The 21,560-nt window shown below is 39.0% G+C and overlaps 1 protein-coding gene and 1 long non-coding RNA gene across 27 annotated transcripts in view; one reads left to right on the plus strand and one right to left on the minus strand.

Moving 5' to 3' along the window:
- Nucleotides 1-240: 240 nt before the first annotated feature.
- Nucleotides 241-20,697, plus strand: LOC142830176 (uncharacterized). 2 transcript variants are annotated; one of them, XR_012905175.2, is made up of 4 exons: nucleotides 241-3,845; nucleotides 10,394-10,747; nucleotides 12,109-12,312; nucleotides 19,113-20,697. It is a non-coding gene; the product is annotated as an uncharacterized LOC142830176 (long non-coding RNA). The 2 variants fall into 2 exon arrangements; XR_012905174.2 differs by lacking the exon at nucleotides 241-3,845 and having other exon boundaries at nucleotides 9,805-10,747.
- Nucleotides 6,573-21,560, minus strand: part of BAZ2B (bromodomain adjacent to zinc finger domain 2B) — a 331,616-nt gene continuing 316,628 nt past the window's right edge. For all 25 annotated transcript variants that reach the window (XM_075933462.2, XM_075933455.2, XM_075933459.2 and 22 more), the window contains one exon: nucleotides 6,573-8,041. In XM_075933462.2, the coding sequence (XP_075789577.1) occupies nucleotides 7,888-8,041 (154 nt within the window). In that variant the 3' untranslated portion in view covers nucleotides 6,573-7,887. The remainder of the gene's footprint in view (nucleotides 8,042-21,560) is intronic.

Genomic DNA, 21,560 nt, shown 5'->3' on the forward strand with positions numbered 1-21,560 from the left:
CTGCTGTCGCTCCTGTTCAAGCGACAGGCCCGGCCCTTGGCGCGCACAGACACATCAGTAGCCGCCCCACAATTGAAATTAGGGGGGTGTTCGAATTTACAGAGGGGTGGCAGGGCCGATGAGGGGTGAGACCCTCAGGCTGAAGGTGGGCTGTATGGCACCATAGTTCACAAAACAGGGGGGGGGGGGGATTCAGGGTCGTATACAGCCCCATGGGCCCAGGGGGAGTGGGCGGTGTAGGGAAAGCTATGACACACACACCCGTAACATTTTGCATTTGGAGGCAAGATATACCTGACCACTCATTTTAACCACGGAACCAATATGGCAAAAAAGATAGGTCTACACAAAAGTTATTTCAAAATTCAAATTTTTCCAAAATAATAAAGACTGTGTCTACACTGCAAGCCAGCATTTCGAAATAATGGTGAGTAGGAGGACTTCTTACTCCAGCTCTTGGTAACCCTCCTTTCAGGAAGAGTAAGGAAAGTCAAAGGAAAAGTGTTTTTGACAGTGTCAAAAGCTGAGTTAGCTTAAGTTAAAAAAGCCTACACAATTGATGTATCTATAGTTGCATAGTTTATTCCAACTTTAGCCCTGCTGTATAGATGTACCTAAATTATTAGCTCTTATTCACTGCTTCTGGCCCAGCTACCTTTCTGTCCTCTGTAACCTTTACCAGTTGTAACTTTATATTTTCTTCCAGAGCACAGGTAAATATATTGCAAAACACTAAGCCAAGAACAGTGGTCAGGCACTCCCCTAGAATGGATCTATTTGAAAATGATTCTACATTAACAATCTCAGAAGGGTAGAGGTATTAGTTTAACTAAAAAAAAAAAAAAAAACCCAAAAAGCAACAAAAGGTCTGTGTAGCACCTTGGAGACTAACAAAAAATATAGATAGTATCATGAGCTTTTGAAGTGGGTTTTGCCCACAAAAGCTTATGATTATATATTTTCTATTAGTCTCTAAGGTTTTACATGATATTTAGTTGCTTTTTAAGTTTTCTATAGAACCCAATACATAATTGTTACCGTATCAGTGTGCCTCAAAGGTTTTAAAATAATTTTATAGTTGCCTTGATCGACCCAATCTGTAATCATAAAACATCAAGTTTGCTTTTCAGTAAACCTATTTCTAATACAACAAAATGGACTGTCACTGATGCCAATTCTTTATTCTTTGATTAAATCCTGTATCAGCTGTTCAGTGATTTTGCCCAGGATTGATATCAGGCTTGCTGCAATACCTTACCCTTATCTGGGTTATTCCAGTTACCTTTTTAAAAACATTACCAAAATATTAGCTTTTCCCCACCCAGTCTCCTGGAACAGTCCCAATTTTTCAAGATTTATTTAAAATACATAAAGCACAAACTTCTCAGCCAGTTTGTTTAAAATGCTTGTGCACAAATTTAGGACTGCCAATCTACACATGTTAAAGTTTAACAGATGTTTTATTTTTAACATCATTCCCAGTTGGAATAGAAAATAGTTCATTGTGGATTATGTATTCACAGGGCTTGACAAACGGCGGCAAAATCTACTTGCCAGCCCCGCATTGCGCATGCGCAAGACCCACATTGCACATGCACACGCTGCCGGTGAACGGGCGACTGGCTGAAATCTGCTCGCCATAGGCGAGTAGATTCACTGATTTGTCGAGCACTTGTGTATTCACTTAAGACAGTAACACTTTTAAATACAAATATTTATTCAACACTTTTGCATATTAAGACTTATCTACAATTAATAACATCCATATATCATTTATATTTCTGTGGTGTCATCCAGGATCTTTAAAAATTCCATGATTGTCCTTTACCTGAATAGGAGGAAGCTAAACTCTCTGCACATTTAATAACTAATTAATATCTGTTGATGTCAACTTTACCTTTTTAATTGCTACTTTTACTTCTCTTCTTAACCAGTATGTTTTGTTAAGACAAGCAGTCTTTGTTCATGAATGCAGAATTGTGGCTTTTGTGGCACATAATAAATTGTTCTTAAATAGCTTCAAATTTTTCACTTTTTTGTTTACATGTTCCTCCTAATCAATTTTGTTCAATTGTTTTCTGCTTTGGGAAACTGGCTTTTTAACATAATTTACATGTTACACTAATTGGGCTTGTACTGAATGTTCTCTCTAATCTTTTCAATCCACGTGTGGATTTTTTTCCCTCCACGCATGGAATACATTTATGTGCACTGAGATATGTTCAAATGTATATCACCAATAGAAACAAAAAACCTAGCTGTTGACAGTTGGCTAATCATCTGGGCAGCATCTGAATTCCTTTTACAGGGAACACGGCTTATATTTTTTTCCACACAGTCAGGTTGTGATCACTTGTACCTAAATAACCGCTTTCCAAACCACAATGTTTACACTTTTTTTTAGCACCACACAGTGTCTCACTTGAATGGGTTTTAAAAGACAATGTAGACATACCTGTAGAAAACTTCAGAAGTATGTCTTTTGTACATACACACACACCTTTCTGCACAGTGCTCAGCCAAAGGAATCCTGGTCCATAACTAGGGATCCTATGTGCGACTGCAATACAAATACCTTGAAGCCAAGATAGAGTGAGTCATCTTTACTGCCAGCATCTCTATGACAGTAGAAATGTGCATCATTACACCAATCTAATTGTCTTGGATACTTCTGAAACATTCTATGGACTTTCCTGCTGACCTGTGACACTTCTACAGCTAACCACATTTCATAAGGCAAGTAAGTGTCATTATTTGAGAGAATAATGCTGTAAGTGAAATGTATTTTTGGTACTTAAATTACATCCTCATCTTTTTTTTTTTAATATAGTGATGTTTTCCTTGATAGCATTCATTTGAATACACTAAATGGAGTTTGATAAACATGAATTAAACTCTACCCTTATTCAGTGTATTTCACTGGTATTTAAAGCTTTACATTTTTTTTTCTTTACAAATATTTAAGCTTCACCCACTTTTGGAAAATAGGTAAGTGTTACACAGAAGAGTGAAATTAAACAAAGTCTCAGTAACTTGTCTAAGGTTGTCTAGTAAATGATAACATTAGAACAAGAACACAATCCAGACATGCTGAGTCAATTCCCCACCTCTCTTTTCAGAACACTAAACAGCACCATGGGAAGAAAAAACAGGTTTTAAAAAGCAACCATACATTGCATGAATTCTATTTAGGGTAATTATATTTCATGTGGAGGCAACTTAGCTAATATCTGCCCACAGTGGACTAGCCTGCACTTTCCTGTGAAGCTTGTGCTAGTCATTGTCAATCACAGGATAGCACATGAAGCAGATTACATGTGTGATTCAATATAGGAATTAATATGTTCCTATTGGGTCTACCTAATGTACCCCTCTCTCCCTCCCCGGCTCAATTGCAGAATTATTTTTCTAGCTCCTCTCCTACAAGCAATCACATTGTATTGTTGGCATATTCCACCACAGAGATTACTGCACATAAGGAGTGCACTCTATTTCTGTTTCCTGTACAATGCCCTCGTATTCATCCTACACATTCTCTATGTCATGTTATTAATGTTATTTGCTTTTTTATTAACTCTGTGTTTTGCACAGAGCATATACAATTATCTGCATACTTTACTAACAAGGTTGATCATGCATAAACATTGATAAGTGGTTAAAACTTATAGTAGAGAAATGGTACTGATTTTTGATACCGATAAAGCAGAACTAAATCTTGCTAACTTACTAAAATTGCTCCCTATTCAAATATATTTTGGATGTTGCTTTGGTCTCATTTTAGGTATGCTGCTTATCCACTACAACATATATCAAATCTCTGAAAGTTACCCAAAATAGAGACAAATGTAAGTATTCTAAGACCACTACCTAAGGACTTTTTGGGACTTGAAATGTGTGCTGCATTTGATTGGACACTATTGGGAATCTCCCATTTGCAATGGTAGAAAAGCTATTTCTAGCCCTGAGATATCGGGCTTTAAACCTGTCACAGAAATAAGGACTGAATTATGTCTTTCCCATGATTTTTTTTGAGAAATCTCTCATATAGAGGACAGAAACAAACATTTTTGTGGCTCACTGATTTCAAATGAACAGTATTGCTTTGCAGTTGCCCAGAGGCTTGAAAGTAGCAGCTATTGCAGTGAAGATGGATAATGTAATGGGATACCTCCAGGTGATCAATAGAAGTTTGTGTAATAAATAAGAGTGTTCTCATACAGGTTTCAGAACACTTATACATGTCTATTTTATGAATTTATTTTGGAACTATTCTGATTGGACCTAGAGGTGTTATTTGATAAAAATGGTATAATTGTGAGCTCTATACTGATACAATGGGACAGTAGTCTTATGGACAGAAAGCAATATCTTCCATCTGTAGTTATAATATATATTATGTGATTACTGACTCCATTAATGCTTTGTTTTCTGTCAAAAACATTTTATAAATGAAAAAAATATCGGCTGGAGAATTAAAGAAACAGTTCTGCACATTATGAAAAGGATTGACTGTTTCTTCATGTGTAGGTTGTCCCACAGATGTCTCTTTCCTATTCACAAAACACCTCCTCCTCTAATAACTGTGGCTACTACAGTAATCACAAAGATGTAGGAAAATTCTTATGCGTTTTGAACTATATTTAATGTGTTGTATTTTGCTTAGTTAGGCTGTCTGATTGTCCTTGTTTCTTAGAAAGGGGTCTTTGCAAAGAAGTGATACTTGTATAAGCAGCTGGAAAAAGGAACAATTATCCTATGCTCCAATGCCAATTAGTAATTGGTCCTCATTTGGGAATTGCTACTACTGGGAATCCTCCCACCTGCTCCAGGAAAAAGAAATCCCCCCAAATTAAATTTAGGATAAATTGGCACACAGATTTCCTTTGCATTCCTGTTCTTTGGAAAAGCAAGTACACATGAAAATCACTCCCATAAATATTAATGTATTTTTCAAGGGAGACTCTTAAAGTTAGCAGGCAAAACTAAAAACTAGTTTGTGGGTTTGGTAGCAGGAAAGCACACTTAACCTTACCCTTCATGCTTAGTCACACCCTGCTCTGTTCCATGCAGACCTTACAGTGACATTTACAAGAGTCCTGTTCTCTTCAGATATACGAAATCCTGTAAATTTCACTTTACTTCTTTCATAACAAGAACGGAGTGGCAGGAAAAGCACTGAAAAGTTTTTGGCCTGCCTGGGATTAGACCAGTGTTTTTCAAAGTGATCTGCAGATCCATTCTGAGGGTGCCTCTACACAGCACCCTAAACTTAAAATAACATACACAATTTGCGCTACGCAAATTGTATATCTTATTTAGATTCTATTTTGAAAGAGCTTATTTTGAAATTTGGCATATCTACACAGCGCCAAATTTCAAAATAATGCACTATTTTGAGATATCCCTTAACCCTCGTGGAAGGAGGGTTACAGAGATGCTGAAATAGCATGCCCATTATTTCAAAAAATATTTTGAAATAACGGGCGGCTTGTTAAGATGCTGGGTAACTATTTTGGGATACCTCTGGTCCTCATTTGGGAATTGCTACTACTGGGAATCCTCCCACCTGCTCCAGGAAAAAGAAATCCCTCCAAATTAAATTTAGGATAAATTGGCACCTCTGGTATCCCAAAATAGCTGCACAGTGTAGATGTACCCTGAGAAACCTGCTAACTGGCCACTACAGTTTGTTTATTTATTAGTTCAACAGCCACAGAGCCTTGCGGTTCCCATTGGCTCCGGTTTGCTGTTAATTCAAACTATAGTGGCCAGTTAGTTTGTTTCTTGTTTCACAGTAAAATAAGTGGGTTGGAACTCTATTTAAGAGACATTATGAGGACAGTATGACTTGCTAACAACATCATCTCTATGGAAGGTAAAATTATTGGCAGACAGTACTAACCTTAGAAGTCTCTCTCCAGTTTTTTCAGTATATGTGTTGTACCATATGAAGCAAATTAGGACAAAGACAATGACAAATATCAAAAACATTTTTACTGCTATAAAATTATAAGGTACACTTTATCAAGCATCTCACCTAGATGGATAAATCAATGAAACAGATTATAGACACTTAAATTAAAGCTTAGCTTTTCTCTATTGTCTTGTCATATTTGTTTTCTATTTCCCCTCTTCCCCCAATCGAGTTTTATTTTGTGTTATAGTTAGCTGTGCTATAATCCAAACAAAAATTATTTTTTCTACCGACTATTTGGAAAACAAATATTTCATCTGATTTATGGAACAATTATGAATTAGAACTAATTTTAAGCAAAAAAGATGTGCCTTTCCAATTAGGTAATAAAGCATATCTAATAATAAGAAGAATACTTAGTTTCCATATACTGTTTTTATCAGTAGTTCTATATATGATTTTAGATACAGATATAGCTCTCTCGATATATAGATCTATATTTGTATCTAAACGCATGTTAAAATGTTTTATATGTAAATGTACAAACATAAATCTATCTTAATACCTCAAAGAGATAGGTGGGTAAGATTTTTATCTCCATTTTTCAATATTTCTTTTGTACATCTATCTTGAGTACTAAATAACCAAGAAAAACTGGTTTGCAAAACAGTCTTTTATTGTATCCGTGCCACACATACTAGTGAAAAATAACACTCCTATAAAAAAAATGAAAAAAGAATGCTACCTTTTCCACAACGTTTTCGTTTTAAATAAAGCTTCAAGTACTCTTACATACGTACAAAAAAAATCTGATCTATCTGCCTCCAATGGGCCACCACAACACACAGTAGATAAAACACAGTGGTTACAAATGTCATTCGTTATTTCTGTGGCAAGGCAAATGGAGGGACATGTTTCTATGAAAAAATACTGTGTGCGTAAGAAATTGTCACAATTTTATTTCACATGGATACAAATGATTATACTTAAATCTGAGGCCCTGGTGGCTTGAAATTATATAACAAAATAGAAAAATGGAAAACTAATATCCCCTACACCCTGTTTTAAAGGCAGGCACTACCAAGATTAAGGAGACTCCACAGTGTTGGTAGAGGATAATTACTGTACAAGCAGTATAGTTATAGTTACCTTAAGACTAAAAATAAAATGCTACAATCCTTCTAAGGCATAAACAATAATGTCTGCAAACAATATGTACACATCATACATATTTAAAACAAAGACATAATATAAACAATAATGAACAGTATATACATATGTCTCAAATTTTCTTCACTGTCTTGAAATACAATTTTACTACACAAGTGATGCAGCAACATATATATATATATATATAAATGTACTTGTAACTCTACAGTAAAGTTTTAACTTTCAGTGCTTTCATAGCACATCAGTGTAAACAGTTTTACTTGGCTTTGTTTTATATTTGAAAACATTCCTTGTTGTATTTTCAAGATTTAAAGCAATTTTTCTAATTCTTCCTTTTCACAGAAAACGAAGATTCTGGATGCTGTTTAATCATAAATAATTCATAAAATTAAATACATTCACTAAAAAATAAACTACAAAGTAAAAAAATGAAAAATAGATATTTATTGAAAGGGAAAAAAGAACCATTTCCCCAAGTAGAGCTCTGGTGTTTGAATATTCAGTGCGTTTTGATATATTTTTAAATTGCTATTGCACTATAACACCCCTTTCTTTGAAATTCTTTGGGTGTGCTTCCCTGTTCTACCTAAATTAGTTTGATAAAACACACAAACCAATAACCAAGGGCCATGGTGCTGTAGGAGTGAAGCCTTTAGAATTAGTATCATTCTTCTGCGATACTTCTCTTTTAGGAAAAAAACAGTCATTAGTTATGCATGTGCCTTGCACTTTTATGTAAATACAGTTCACATTGCTGGTCTCATTTGTCCTTGTTTAAGGAAAAAAACTGAGTTATGATAAATTCAGCTCCCTTTGAAAATCTCTGTCCATTTCTTTTCAAAATATTTCCTCATATTGTGGCCAGCTCTGCCTATGTCAGAATCATCTTCATTAAAGGTTTCACAGTTGTCAAAAACAAGCTTGATGTCTAGAGAAAATGCTTCAAGATTAGGGTACCTGAAAGAACAGAGAGGGTAAAGGTTTTCTGGAATACTGATAATCCAAGGGGAAAAAAAACCCTACATACATCAGAAGTGAATGTAAAAATGCAAATTAATATACAGGTGACCATAAAACACTCCATACATACCTCACATCCCAATTATAATTTTGACATTTCTAGTTTTAATATTAACTATTTGTGGGAAAATAGTCTTTAGAGTAAAGATGATGATTTCTTTTTGTTTGTTTGCAGAAATTATAGTCTATAAGGGAGAATTCTAGGTCTATACTAGAACCAGCGACCATTTCCAACCAATGCTCTTCTCTCAATCATTTTCTTGTTAAAATAATAAGGAACTATTCCTATTTTACTCCTCCCTTATTTGGCTGAATCATTGACTGTTTTAAGTAGACTAGCATTCCCTATGCTTTTTCTTATGAGAACAATCTGTAGGGTGTATGGACCCATGAGAGTATGTCCATGTGAGTAAATAAAAACCAGCAGCTGGCCAGCTGGCTCAGGCTCCCAGGGCTCAACTGCAGCCTGAACCCAGTGCTAATACAATAATGAAACAGCCCCACACAGACCAACCAACTCGAATTCAGTTGACATGGGTTAGCCATGGGATTTTCTTTGCTGTGTAGACATACCCCATGTAAGAGATCTTTCCATCAATTGTCTTGGAGATTATGACATCATTGCTTTATATCTGCGTGGATGTGAGCATGTAAAAGGGTTGAGAGGGAGAAAAAAAAACAATGTCCCAACTATACATTTGGATGTCATCAGTAAAATGAATTGGATGTTACTGAACTAAAATGTAAATGCAATATTACAAATTATCATATGAAAGTCTTGTCTTACATTTATTGATCTCAGTGTGCCAAATCCTTAGCTAGACTAAGCAACTGAAAGAAGTTACCTTGTACAATAATGGTAGTTCTTCAAGATGTGTCCCCCATGGATGACTCCATTGTAGAGGGAGGGGTGAGGGTGAGGGTGTGTCCCCTATGCTGCTAATCAAATAACTTTGGTTACAGTGTCTGTTAGGCATGCTCATGTGCTGTGTCTCCTCCTGCTATGCCATGAGCCTGGTCAGTACATGGACTAACCCACCTTCAGTTCCTTCTCTACTGCAGAATCATTGACAAGAACTCTGAAGTAGATAGGAGGAGGGCAAGTTGTGGAGCACCCATATGCACACACATCTAATAGAACCATCGTTTTTGCACAAGATGGGTAACAATTTCTTCTTTGAGTTGTGTCCGTAGGGCTGCTCTGCTGTAGGCATCTCTTCTGAAGGGCTGGGATTTTGGAGTTTGATCAGTTACAGATGACAGCACTGTGGAGCTCAAGATGGCATCAGTGGTGGAGTTGCTAGTGACGGCACAATGTTCTGTGAAAGCATGGTTGGGCACCCATGTTGCTGCTCGACAGATCTCTGAATAGGGACCTTCTTGAAAAGGGCAATGGATGAGGCAATCAATCATGTGGAGTGTATGAATATCTGGAGGGATAATTCTCTTAACTTGGTAACAGTGTCTGATACAGTTCAAAACCAACTTGGAAAGTCTTTGGGATTATATTGCTAAGCTGCTGGATCTTTCTACAATGGACAAAAAAAGCTGGAGGGATTTCCTGAAAACATTCATCCTGTCCAGGCAGAAGATTAAGTCTCTCCTGATAATATAATATATAATATAATATAATTAATTAATATATTTGATTATAATTATAATATAATTAATGTGTGTAATATAACCTCCCAGGTGTTTTGGTGAAGCTTAGGGTAGAAGACTGGAAGATGAATTAACTGGCTCATGTGAAACAGGAATGTTATGTTAGAAATTAATTTCAGATTTGGAACAAGCTCATGCTCAGGCCATAAGAATACTGTGTACAAGGGATGTGCCATGCCATAGAACTGCTCTTTCTCCTATTCTCCTAGCAGAAGTGATTACTATCAGGAAGACTGTTTTCACTGGCAGGTACATAAGTGAACAGGTGGTCGTGGGTTTAAAGAGAGGCACAGCAAGTCCTTTCAGTACCAAATTTAGGTCCAAGGTGGAAGTAGGAAGTTGAGGTTGTGGGAAGAGGTTTACTATACCCCTGAAGAATCTTTTAGTAGATCAGTATACCTCTACTGATTGATGGAAAGCTGTTATAGTTGCTAGGTGGAGCCAGAGATAGCCCCATTTTTCTCTAGGGCCAGTGCATAGTTTAAGCTACATGGAATAGTTGAGGACGTTAGGGGGATGTACTGGGAAATGCACCAAATCTGAAACCTGGACCACTTGTGCAGGAAGGTACATTGTGTCAAGGGCTTTCTACTATTTAATAATACCTCTTGCACCTTCTTCAAACAGGAGTTTTCTAGGTGTCTGAATGAAGAAGGAGCCATTCCTTGAGGTGAAGAACCCCCAAGTTGGAATAAAATTTATATCCTCTGTTCTGGGACATAGAGACTGGGAGAGAGATCAGCAGGTGCACTGCAAGGTAAGAGTACCAGGTCTGTCTCATCTAAGAAGGAGTGATCAGAAAGACTTGTGCACCATCTCTTTTTATTTTCAGCAGGGCTTTCAATAGCAGGGAGAAGGAAGAAAGGCGTAAAGAAGGCCCCCATCCCAGGGAAGGAAGAGAGCATTGCCTAAGGTGTGCTATCCTATCTCTGCTCTGAAGCAGTGGTTTGGACATTTCTTGTTCAGGGAAGTGGAAAACAAGTGAGTACTCATTGTGCTCCACCACCAAATAGATTGTGAAGTACTACTAAGTCTAGCTCCCACTAGTGGTTGTGTGGGAATTTGTGACTGAGGCTGTCCACTCTGGAGAGCTCTATGCCCAGGAGGTAAACTGCTGACAGTGGGAAATACATCATTTCCTTAGTCTCATTGCTTCTGTACAATGGGAGGATGACCTGGCTTCCCCGGGTCTATTTATTAATATACAGGATATGCTGTCTGTTAGAACCCTTGTATTCGATCCTTTGATCAACAGCAGAAAGTGAGCGCAGGCATTCTTGACCTCCCTGACTTCAAGACTGATGTGAAGAGAGATCCTTGTGGGTGACCACTTGCCTTGTGTGGTGAGATCATTTAGATGTGCACCCCAACCTATAAGCAATGCTTTGGTGGTGGGAAGAACTGATGTGTGAGTTTGCAAAAAGGGAATCCCTCTGCAAATGTTATGTAGGTCTTTCCAACACACTAAGGAGTGTTTGATCCTGGAGGGTAGTGATGGGAGTTTCTCTAATCTGTCCTTGTGTAGTCTGTAAACTGAGCTCACCCCTGTCTAAAGGCATCACATGAGAAATCTGGCATGTAGTAGTACTGCTGTGATTCTTGCCATATGCTCCAAGAGTGGGAGTGGTTGATACTTGTGGGCTGTTTTTACAGTCTCCATGAGTGTAACCAAGGAGAGAAATCTGTGTTGAGTAGAAGACCTCTGGCCTGTAGCGAGTCAAGGTGCGTGCCTATGAATTCCAGACACAGTAATGGAAGGAGGGTTGAGTTGTGGGCATTGATCTGTAATTTTGTAAGCAGACATATTATAGCTTTGGTGACTCACTGAGTCTCTAGGAGAGATGAAGCTCTGAGGAGACAATCATCCAGGTAAGAGCAAATAATGATTCCTTGGGATTGTAAGTGCATGGCTACTACTGAGAAAACCCTGGAAAATACTCTTAGGGCTGATGATAGTTCAAAAGGGAGTGCTGTGTATTGGTAATGTTCTTGTCCTAGAGCGAGTAAAAGAAATTCTCTGAGAGATAAGAAAGTAGGTGCCCATAAGGACAACAGCTGAAAAATCAGTCTCCCTGTTCCTGTGCTGGAATGACTGTTGTAGGGAGTGGACTTCATCTGGCATTGGTAGCCACAGGCATTTACAGCCTCAGAATTGTAAGGTGTCCACCATGATGTATTTCGGTGGAGGATGGGAGAAGAATTCGTATTGCTTGGCTGGGGAAATATTTTTTTGTTTACTGGCTTGCAGGGTCTAAGATGGCCTCATTAATAGGAAGCGTAGAGGAAGGGGATAAACAGAGTACTGCAAGATGATGATGGTCAATGTCCTTGATTTCTTCCAGTGGTAGTGTCTGCAACTGCCTTTGCCAAATCCTGGAAGAGATGAAAGTCAAAAGCTAGAGATGAGGGGGAAGACTTTGCCCAGAGATGAAGAGGATAGATCCAAAGGCATCATTTCTTCCTCAGCACTGCCTTCATGTTCCTCCATGATGTTGTCTGGAGGTGCCAAAGCTGCAGCCGACCGGATGTGTCTCAGGGATTCTCGGGTGAGGCTCGAAACTTGAGAGGCATGCTGGCAATAGGATACCCAAGAGTCCCAAGGGTAGCGGTAGCATAAAGCCTAGAGGTGGTGTCCATGGGTGGTGGTTGGGCCATCTGAGAGTATACTCTAGAACAGGAGTGGGGAATCTTAAGTCTCAGGGCCCAGATGCAGCCCCCAGCTTGCCTGGATCCAGCCCCTGAGACTCAGGGCCTAAGTTCCCTGGAAGCTGTGTGCCTGACCAGTCAAGCAGCTAAAGCTCCTGCACAGGCAGGGAGCTCAGCTGACCAGTGGGGGGAGGAGCGTCTCGCTAAGCAAGCAGCTAAACAGAGCTGCTCCACTCTCAAAACTCAGCAGCTCATAGAACAGGTAAAAAGGGAGATAAGCAGGAAAGATGTGGCTGGGTGGAAGGGAGGAAGGAGGGAAATAAATAATTGGCTGAGGGGAAATGAGAAGGGAGGAGAGTTTGGAGAGTCCAGTCTGCACAAGGAGAGAGAGGCAGCACTCTCAAGCCTCCTGGGAAAGGGGAGATAAGGGGCTGACTGCATGGGGCAGGTGGGGAAAAGAGGGGTTGGGTGGATGCTGGCATCTGTGCAGTGAGGTGGAAGCAGGAGGCAGTTTGTTTGGGGTATCTGACTTGCTGCAGTTCTCTCTTTGTCTGGCTGGCTAGAGGGTGGGGGAAGCAGGCTGCATAGGGTGTGTATCTTCCAGGAAGACGTTTTCATTGATTACATTTCAAACAAAGTTTACATAGGTATTAATGGTTTACGATAAGAAAGAAAATGATTCTTTTAACAGATGTTTTGGAGTGTTGCAGATATCTAAAACTCCAAACTTAATGATTTTTTTAAAATCCTGTGTGTTACTAATTAATACATGGTAAATTGTATTGCATTAAGGTCAGATCTTTGCTATGTGGTAGTGTTCTGGCTCTTTTGAGTCACAGGTAGCAGGTACTAGCTTTATCTGCTAGAAAGGTTGATGATACATGTACTCCAAGTGTGGTGTTCATTTTCTTTTTTATTTGATTTTATATTAAATATTGTAAGCATTGCTCCTTGTTAATATCCCTTGTTTGAATATATTTTCTTCTACACATATGGACTGCTTAATATATATATAAAAATTATAATATGCGTGTTTTTGGTTTGTATTGGTGGTGCACATCCACACACACACTCTCTCTCTCTCTCTCTCTCTTAATATTGATGCTTCACATAAGAAATTTCAACCCACCAAAAAGAAAATTCAGCCATCCCAATGACAGAAAATGTTAGAAAGAACACTTATCAGGGCTCCACCCAGCATTGGAGAGCCTGAGCTAGTGCTCCAGCCCCCTCCCCCACCATACCTGGGCAAGTCTGGAACACACAAAATCTACTAGCCTGGGCCCCCCAAGGCTCTGGTGAGGAGAATATGAAGAATGTGTCTCTCCTCAGTTGGGAGCCACATCAGTGAGGGATGGGATTTTGTTTTGCTTTTCACTACTGTGTGGCCCCCAACTGATTTTTCAATGACCCCGACCCACAAAAATGTTCCCCATCCCTGTTCTGGAATCCTGCTGATATTGGGCACCATATGGAGCCTGAGAGGCCATCTCTTCTGGCTCTCTGTCTGAAACTTCACTAGGGTGGAAAGAGCATAGTATGGCAGCGCAGATGAGCCCCATGCTAGGCAGAGGTTTGGCGTACAGGTTCTGGTATGAGAAGCAGACACCCCGGGGGGTGGATTCCCCCTCGACAAATTTTTAGCATGTGTGTTCAGTATTTTTTGGGAAACAATCTGGCAACTCTATCTGTCAAAGCTTTTTGTCCTTACATGAAAGTGGCCTGAGTTGCTGGCAGAGACCACAGTCTGCTGGATGTGGTTTTCCCCAAGTCAATGAATGCACTGGGAATGCTTGTCGGCAACAGAGATTGCCTCCTTGCAAGACAGACACTTTTTGAAGGCCAGTGAACTAGAAATACCCAGTTGGGGTATTGCTATTGAAGTTCTCCAATCAGCAGCTCAGAGATGATTTTTGATTCTGGTTTGGAATATATGAGATGCTGAGGTCAACCCTGCTGAACTTTCTTAGCATCACCTCATGTACTTCAAAGCACTGTTTGCAATATTAAACCAATTTAAAAAAAAAAACAAGGAATCGGGCAAAAATTAACCTGAATCAATAACGTGACTTGTGACTTGGTACAGAAAAATGTTGCACAAATACAATGTATGGTCTTCGGTCATGGGCCAAGTACATAGTCCTCATTCAAGTAAATCTTCCATTAGTTTTAACAGGAGTTTTCTCTAAGTAAGGAGTCCAGAGTCAGGCATCATCTGTGCTTCAAGTCTTAGATGCGAGAAGGATGTAAGGATTCCCTTACTTCTGTGGGTTTAAATTGAAGACTTATGGGTTGTCTACACACAGAAGTTGCGCCAATTTAACTTAAATAACTTTGAAAATGATTTTAGTTAAATTAATGCACACCCTGTGTGGACACTCACATTGGTTAAAACTAAACCAATATCAACCAGGGTTTAAACCAGCATATAAAAGCTGCAGTAGTTTAACTATGGGCACGTCTACACTACAGCTGCTAGAATGACACAGCTATGGCACTGCAGCTGTGCCATTGTAGCACCATAGTGCTGATGCTTTCTACATGAATGGAAGAGTTTTCCATCAATGTAGTAAATTCATCTGAGAGATGATAATTTGGCTTATGAAAGAATTTCTCCATCAACTTAGCTAAATCAATACTGCAGGTTAGCCTACCTCATCATTTGGGTTCTAACTACATCATTTGGGGGTGTAAACATTTTCACATTCTGAGCAACGTAGCTAAGTCGATAATTTTTAAGTGTAGACCGGGCCTGAATCAGTTTAAATTGACACCTTTAGCTAATTTAGTGTGCAGACCAGGCCTTAGGGGCTAGTGTTCATCACTGCCTTGTACTCTGATATTTTCACCAGTGTAAAATGGGCACAAGATGTTGGCTGTATTGTACAATTAAATTGCTCTAGTGTAGATGACTACATAAGATGCAAGGCAATGGAAAATTAGCTATATAATATTACTTTAGCATTTTGTAAATGAAAATGTGTTTGATTATAATTATTATTTGTTTAATTTGATAATTATAACAACAATTTAAAAGCCTAAGTCTGTAAATCAGTGTGTCTTCTGATCACGTGATCACTTGTGCATAACTGTATTTTCTTAATCTTTTATTGAACTTCACAAATACCTATAGTAGAAGTAAAACAGTTTACTTCTGAATTTGTGTTGGTTGCAGTGGATGCAGTGATGACTTCATGACATCTTTGGGAATTTCAGACTATATTTCCATCATTTATCAGATGGTAAATGTAGTAGCATTAACAGACAGAATCAAATGTTCTGTTGTTTTGCTACTCTCTGTATTGCCAATCTTGGCATGGTGTAAAGGAGGGGTGAGCAATAAGCAGCCAGATACAGTTTACCTGTTCATGGGCCAGATGAAGTTCACCTGTTCGTGAACAGTGGCCAACAGGAGATGTGAATGGCTATATCTGTGCACGCATAGGTAAATAAAGTGCTGGTGGCCCAACAGGGGTTAAGTTGAGCAAACTGCATCTGGCCCGCGGGCCACTTACTTCTCTACAGCATTCCAGACCTATAATAGTAATAAAGTATTACCTATAGTAGTCATTACCAATTCAGAGGAAAAGATTGAAAAGCAAGACTTTTATATTTTAATAAGAGAGTGTGCATGAAAGATCTGGCATAGGATCTGATTTAGATAAATGTGAGAGAGTGCCTTGCATTGCCCTAGAAAACCCTGAATAGCCTAGAGAGGCCTTCTCTTCTTCTTTGTCTGAAAATCGCTCCAATGTTGGTTCTTAAGAATGCAGCAATGCAAACTGGAAAGAAATGACAACTGGCATATTTCCATGTGAATGGAAGGGGTAAATAATTGTTCCCATTATTTATTTTACATTTCTTTAACAAAAGACGCAGTCTTACTTTTAGGACTGTCAAACAATTAACCACCATTTGTTGAAATGTATCATGCTTCTCTATAGCATATAGCTTTGGAATGAATCGGTGGATACATTTAAATTATTTTTAAAATAAATAATTTAATTATTTTTAAATGAATACTTTTATAATTATTAAAATTGGATTTTTGATTTTTTTTAAATCACCACTTCAATACTAAATCTCATCACAAAAATGCTACACAACACAGTCTCGTAAAAATGAATTAATGCCTCTAGTCTGTCTAGCCTACAACCACCTCTTGTTTCTTGAATGTTCTGGGCTTTCTATTTCTGTTTCTCATCAGACTCAAAAAGTAATGTGTACAAAAACAGACACAAGCTGGATAGGATTGTTTTTGTACTGTGCTTATGTGGGTGGTGAACTTTGGCCAAGCACGGCAGAGTTAGTTAAGATATTGTCTTAAAGACAGAGCAACAACATATAGAAAAGGATGGAGGCAGCATAGAAATGGAGTGGACCAGAAAGAAAAAGAGAAGACGACATTATTCAGCCCACACACAGCTTCCTATATTCCTCCACACTTTTGTCACCAAAAAGTGTCCTGGCTTCTGGGCATAAGAGAGACTCTATCTGGGAGTATTTTGAAGAAATTTGTTCCTTAGGTAAAAAAGGAAAATATGTCAAGTATAAGCAGTGCAAGAACGATGCAAGGACTAGTTGCAAGAATGAAATATCATAAGGAAAACTTTTTATTTGGAGAAAATGATGTGGATATGGTTGAATGAATCAACTGGTTAGTAAATTAAATAATTCACTTTGTAGTGCATCATTCTTTAAGATTCTCTCTCTATGCCTTTTAGTATAAGTGTGATTTGACAAGCTGTTTGCTATGCTGGATAGGGATGTCAACATGTAGTCGACTACACAATTAATTGATAAGCCTAGGCTTATTGGTTAATCTTATTGACTACACGCACTCTGCCCACCCTTGCTATATCAGAGGTGGGGGGGGGGGGAAGAGAGAAAGAGGTGGCAGCTGGTGCCCATGGGGAGCTGGCTTAAAGGCTCCCCACAAGCACCAGCTCCGCACAGCTGCCTGCTCCCCGTGTGAAGCCGGCTTTCAAGCCAGCTCCCAATGAATATCAGTTCATGCATGCTGATGCAGTTAACCCCCCACCCTCACAGTGCTGCTTCTCTATCGGCGGCAGCAGCGCGGAGAGGGGCAGCTGGGAACTGAAGCCGGCTCTGGGGCACCGCCTCCCCCCTCCTTAAAAACCCACTCCCCCTGAGCACTAGCTCTCTGGAGCCACCTGTCATCCCTCCTGCACTTATAGAGGGAGCAGTGTCGGGAGGGGTGGTTAAGGGAGGCTTCTGCAAAGCAGCCTCTGTCCACTGCAGGCCCAGACTTGCTGTGGTCAGAGGCTGCTCGGTGGGATGCCAGCATAGCTCCTATCCATGGGAAGCTGAGAACCTGCGCAAACAGGGGCTGGTGGCATCCCATGCTTCTACCTCTGTATCAGAGGCAGCAGTGCGGGGTGGCAGGCGGAAGTTGGTCTGTGTGGAGAGGCAGTTTTTAAAGAGGCAGCAGCGTGGAGTGGCAGGGGACTCGCCGGGAGTGAGGCTGGGAGCACACTAGTTGCCGTCCCTTCTCCAGAGACTATTTAGTAATGGTGTAACTGCTAAAATTTGATGTGGTTACGCAATTATTCAATTAATCGCTATCTACCATCCCTAATGCTGGTTGTTGATAGAAAAAAGAAGTTTAGTTTATGGCTTATTTAATTAATTAAGTTTAGAATATATAATCCAAGTATACAATTCAGAAAGCGGAAGTAAAAGAAATTTTGAGTTGCAAGTTGCCAATGAGTGTCATTTTTTTTATTTTATATGAGTGGTGTAAGCATGTAGTCAACTAACTGATAAGCCTGGGCTTATCAGTTAATCTAGTCAACTACTCACTTCTCCCCCACCTCTTGCTGGCGGGGAAGCAGGAGCCACTACTGGGAGGCTTAAAACTGGCTCCCCACAGCACCGTCTCTACATTACTGTTTCTCCCCTGCCCACACTGCTGCCTCCATCAAAGGCAGCAGCATGGAGGGAGCGGGGAGCTGCCACAAAGTAGCCTCTGTCTGCGACGAGCCTGTGTCCACCGCGGGAAGACGCTGCCCTAGCAGCAGCCCTTGTCTGTGATGGCCCGGGCTGGCCAGACAGAGCTGCTGCCACACAGCAGCCTCTGCCCACAGTAGAGCCAGACTTGGTGCGGACAGAGGCTGCTCCAGCTGTGCAGGCAGCCCAGATGAGTCTTGGTTCTCGCTGGGTCCAGGACCCTACCCCCCACTATGGCTCTGCAGTTTAAATGTACTAAGAGCCAGGTGGGCAGGCAGACCGGCTCTTCTTACATTTAAAATGCAGAGCCACAGTGGAGGTAGGTCCTGGACCTGGTGTGATCCAGAAGTGAGCCAGGCTGCCTCCCCTTATTGACTAATCAAGTAGTTGATAAAAATTCTATTTGATATTACATAATACTTGCTCTTTATTTGGAACATCATGACTACAGACCACAATGGTGAAGCCATAAGTCTATTTTTCCTATTTTACAGCAGCATAACTCAGATTTTCCAAGGGAACCTAATTCTATACATTTTTTTGAGGAAAAAAAAGTAAATGCCAGTGAGTTCAATGGGGCTTTCTCCAACATTAAGTGCACTCTAAGCACAGTTTTAGTCTTTTTGTTAACTTGGAATTGGATCTTCAGTGCTGATGAAAATAATGTAAATGATTAAATCAATAGCAGAGAAGAACTACTATTCAAAATCATTTTTTAATTTTGTTTCAGGATCCCATTTACATGTAAAAACATAGACCATCTGCAACAACTTCAGAGTTGTCCATTGGTACTTTGAGCAGCAGTGCTACAGCTAAACAGATTTCAGACAAAATATCACTAGCAAGCTGAAGATTTCAATCATCCAGTAAAACCACCACCATGGATGGGTTTGTAGTAAGGATCAGCAAATACCAACAAAACACCACAAAAGGAAAGAATGCTTGGTTTATTTATGCCACAAATTCTGCACTGTTAACAGTAAACACTTCTATTGACATGGTTGCGTCCTTACTACTGGGCCGCACTCCACCTAGTAGAACAGACATTGGTGAAAGTTTGCCAGTTACAGTGAAAGCTGCAAAAATGCATCTGTCACGTGTACAGTTTTGTCACAGACAATGTTGCAAATATGACAAAGATGAGAAGATACTTAGAAGAACAAATCAAATCATGCTCCTTAATAATATATGGCTGAAGTGCCCACTGAACGCATCTTTTAGCCCAAAACGTATACGTTCTCCAGGAATAAAAGAAAACGATGTTGAAGTCACAAAATACTTCCATAACAACCATTTTACTTCAGCTTCACTGAAGAGAGCAGGAGAATCTAAACTAATTCTCCCTCAAAATGTTTAATGGAATTGTGCAGTTGATTGTTTAAACAATTTATTAAGAGGCCTATTTTCATAAATGTTGTGAAGAAAACTGTTTAAATAGATGGAAGTATCTCGTATCTAACACTGGATTCAAGAAAAATTTAGAGGATATGCTCAGTATACTGAAACCTATTAGCCATATCCTTAAACAACTTCAGAGAAATTGCTGATGCAGTTGAAATTTGGATTGTGCTTCAAGAGACATTGACAAAAGCTCTCACCAGAAAGTTAAACTACAGGCAGTAAAGAAGCAAATGGATTAGACACTAACGCCACCTCATTTTCTTGTGAATATTCTTAACCCCAGATGCCTAACTTCTGAAGATGCTGCTGCTGCCATGGCATGGACATCTCAAAAGCACTTCTCAGTTATACTAGTCATAATACATTTCAGGGTTACAGCAAAACCAGATAATCAGTAAATGTTTACTGATAATGTTTTGAACAAAGTCACTCCCCTGGACTGGTGGGAATGATTAGCCAGGCACCTGGAAACAGTTCCTTCAGTTGCTAAGCTAGAATCTAAATATAGCTTCACAGCAGCCTCTTCTTCTGCAGGCACAGACAGAATATTGTCATAGTTTGGCATTATTCACACATATCTAAAAAACAGACTAGGAGCTGAAAAAGCACAGAAACTGGTATTTGTGTTTCAGTCTGCGAATCAAAATGACACTGATAATAGGGAAGATGACAACTAGTTGTAGAAGTTTTTATGAATCAAAATGACAATGGGAGTGGAGAAGATGACAACTAACTGTAAAAGTTTTAAGGACACCATACTTTTAGTGTTCTGAGGACTTATCTGTTAGAGTTAATTTGACAAAAACATTTGAAATTTAAAAAAAAATAAGTATAGCACACAATGGGACTGCTCCAATTGCAAATATGAAACATGTATGTAACATTAATTTTAATAAAATATAAGTGCTATTGTGTTTGTGTGTATGATTTAGTTCTTGTCCTAATGTACTGCTGTTGCAGCTGCAGTTTGACATAGGTAATGGGTATTATGTACTATTTCCTAAATTAATAAAAATCAGATTCTCTAAAACAATTACACACATTTTTAGATGTTATAAAATACCATACTCTGATGTAAATTAATATGTTTTAGTGATCAGATATGCACCATTGTTTAAGAAATACGTGAAGAAGTATCAGTGGGAAACTTGATTTAAGTCAATGATTTTTCAGTTAATTAAATTGTGATTTAAATTGATCATTTAATTCAGTACACCTTGGAATTATAACCAATGTGTAGTAATACTTAAAGAGCTGTCAACTTAAACATAGAATCATAGAATACTAGGACTGGAAGGAACCTCCAGAGATCATTGAGTCCAGTCCCCTGCCCTCATGGCAGGACCAAATACTGTCTAGACCAACCCTGATAGACGTTACCTAACCTACTCTTAAACATCACATTCCTGTGTTGAAATTAAAAGATATTTCAAACACACTTAAAAACTATTACTGAAATAAAGAATTGCTATTTCTAGGGGGAGGGTGTGTGTTTGGGAGCACTTTCTGAACAGTCAACTACTGTTTTCTTTGGGAAGTTTGTTTCACAGCTTCCCTTTGTGTTTTGAAAAGGTATTTCACATATGAAGAGAGAAGAAAGAAATATTTATAAAACATGAAATTGTGAAGAACTATAAAAATTAGTAGGGGGTCTCCCAGGCATAAATGGTATCTGAAATTACTTTGAATTCCTTTTTTTAAAATGATCAGATTTTAAATTGAGTGTGTTCTTTTAACTTTTTTTTGCTGAATATTCACAAATTTAATGTGCAATATA

Source organism: Pelodiscus sinensis, chromosome 7 (assembly GCF_052426305.1).
Source record: "Pelodiscus sinensis isolate ZL-2025 chromosome 7, ASM5242630v1, whole genome shotgun sequence".
NCBI lineage: Eukaryota > Metazoa > Chordata > Testudines > Trionychidae > Pelodiscus > Pelodiscus sinensis.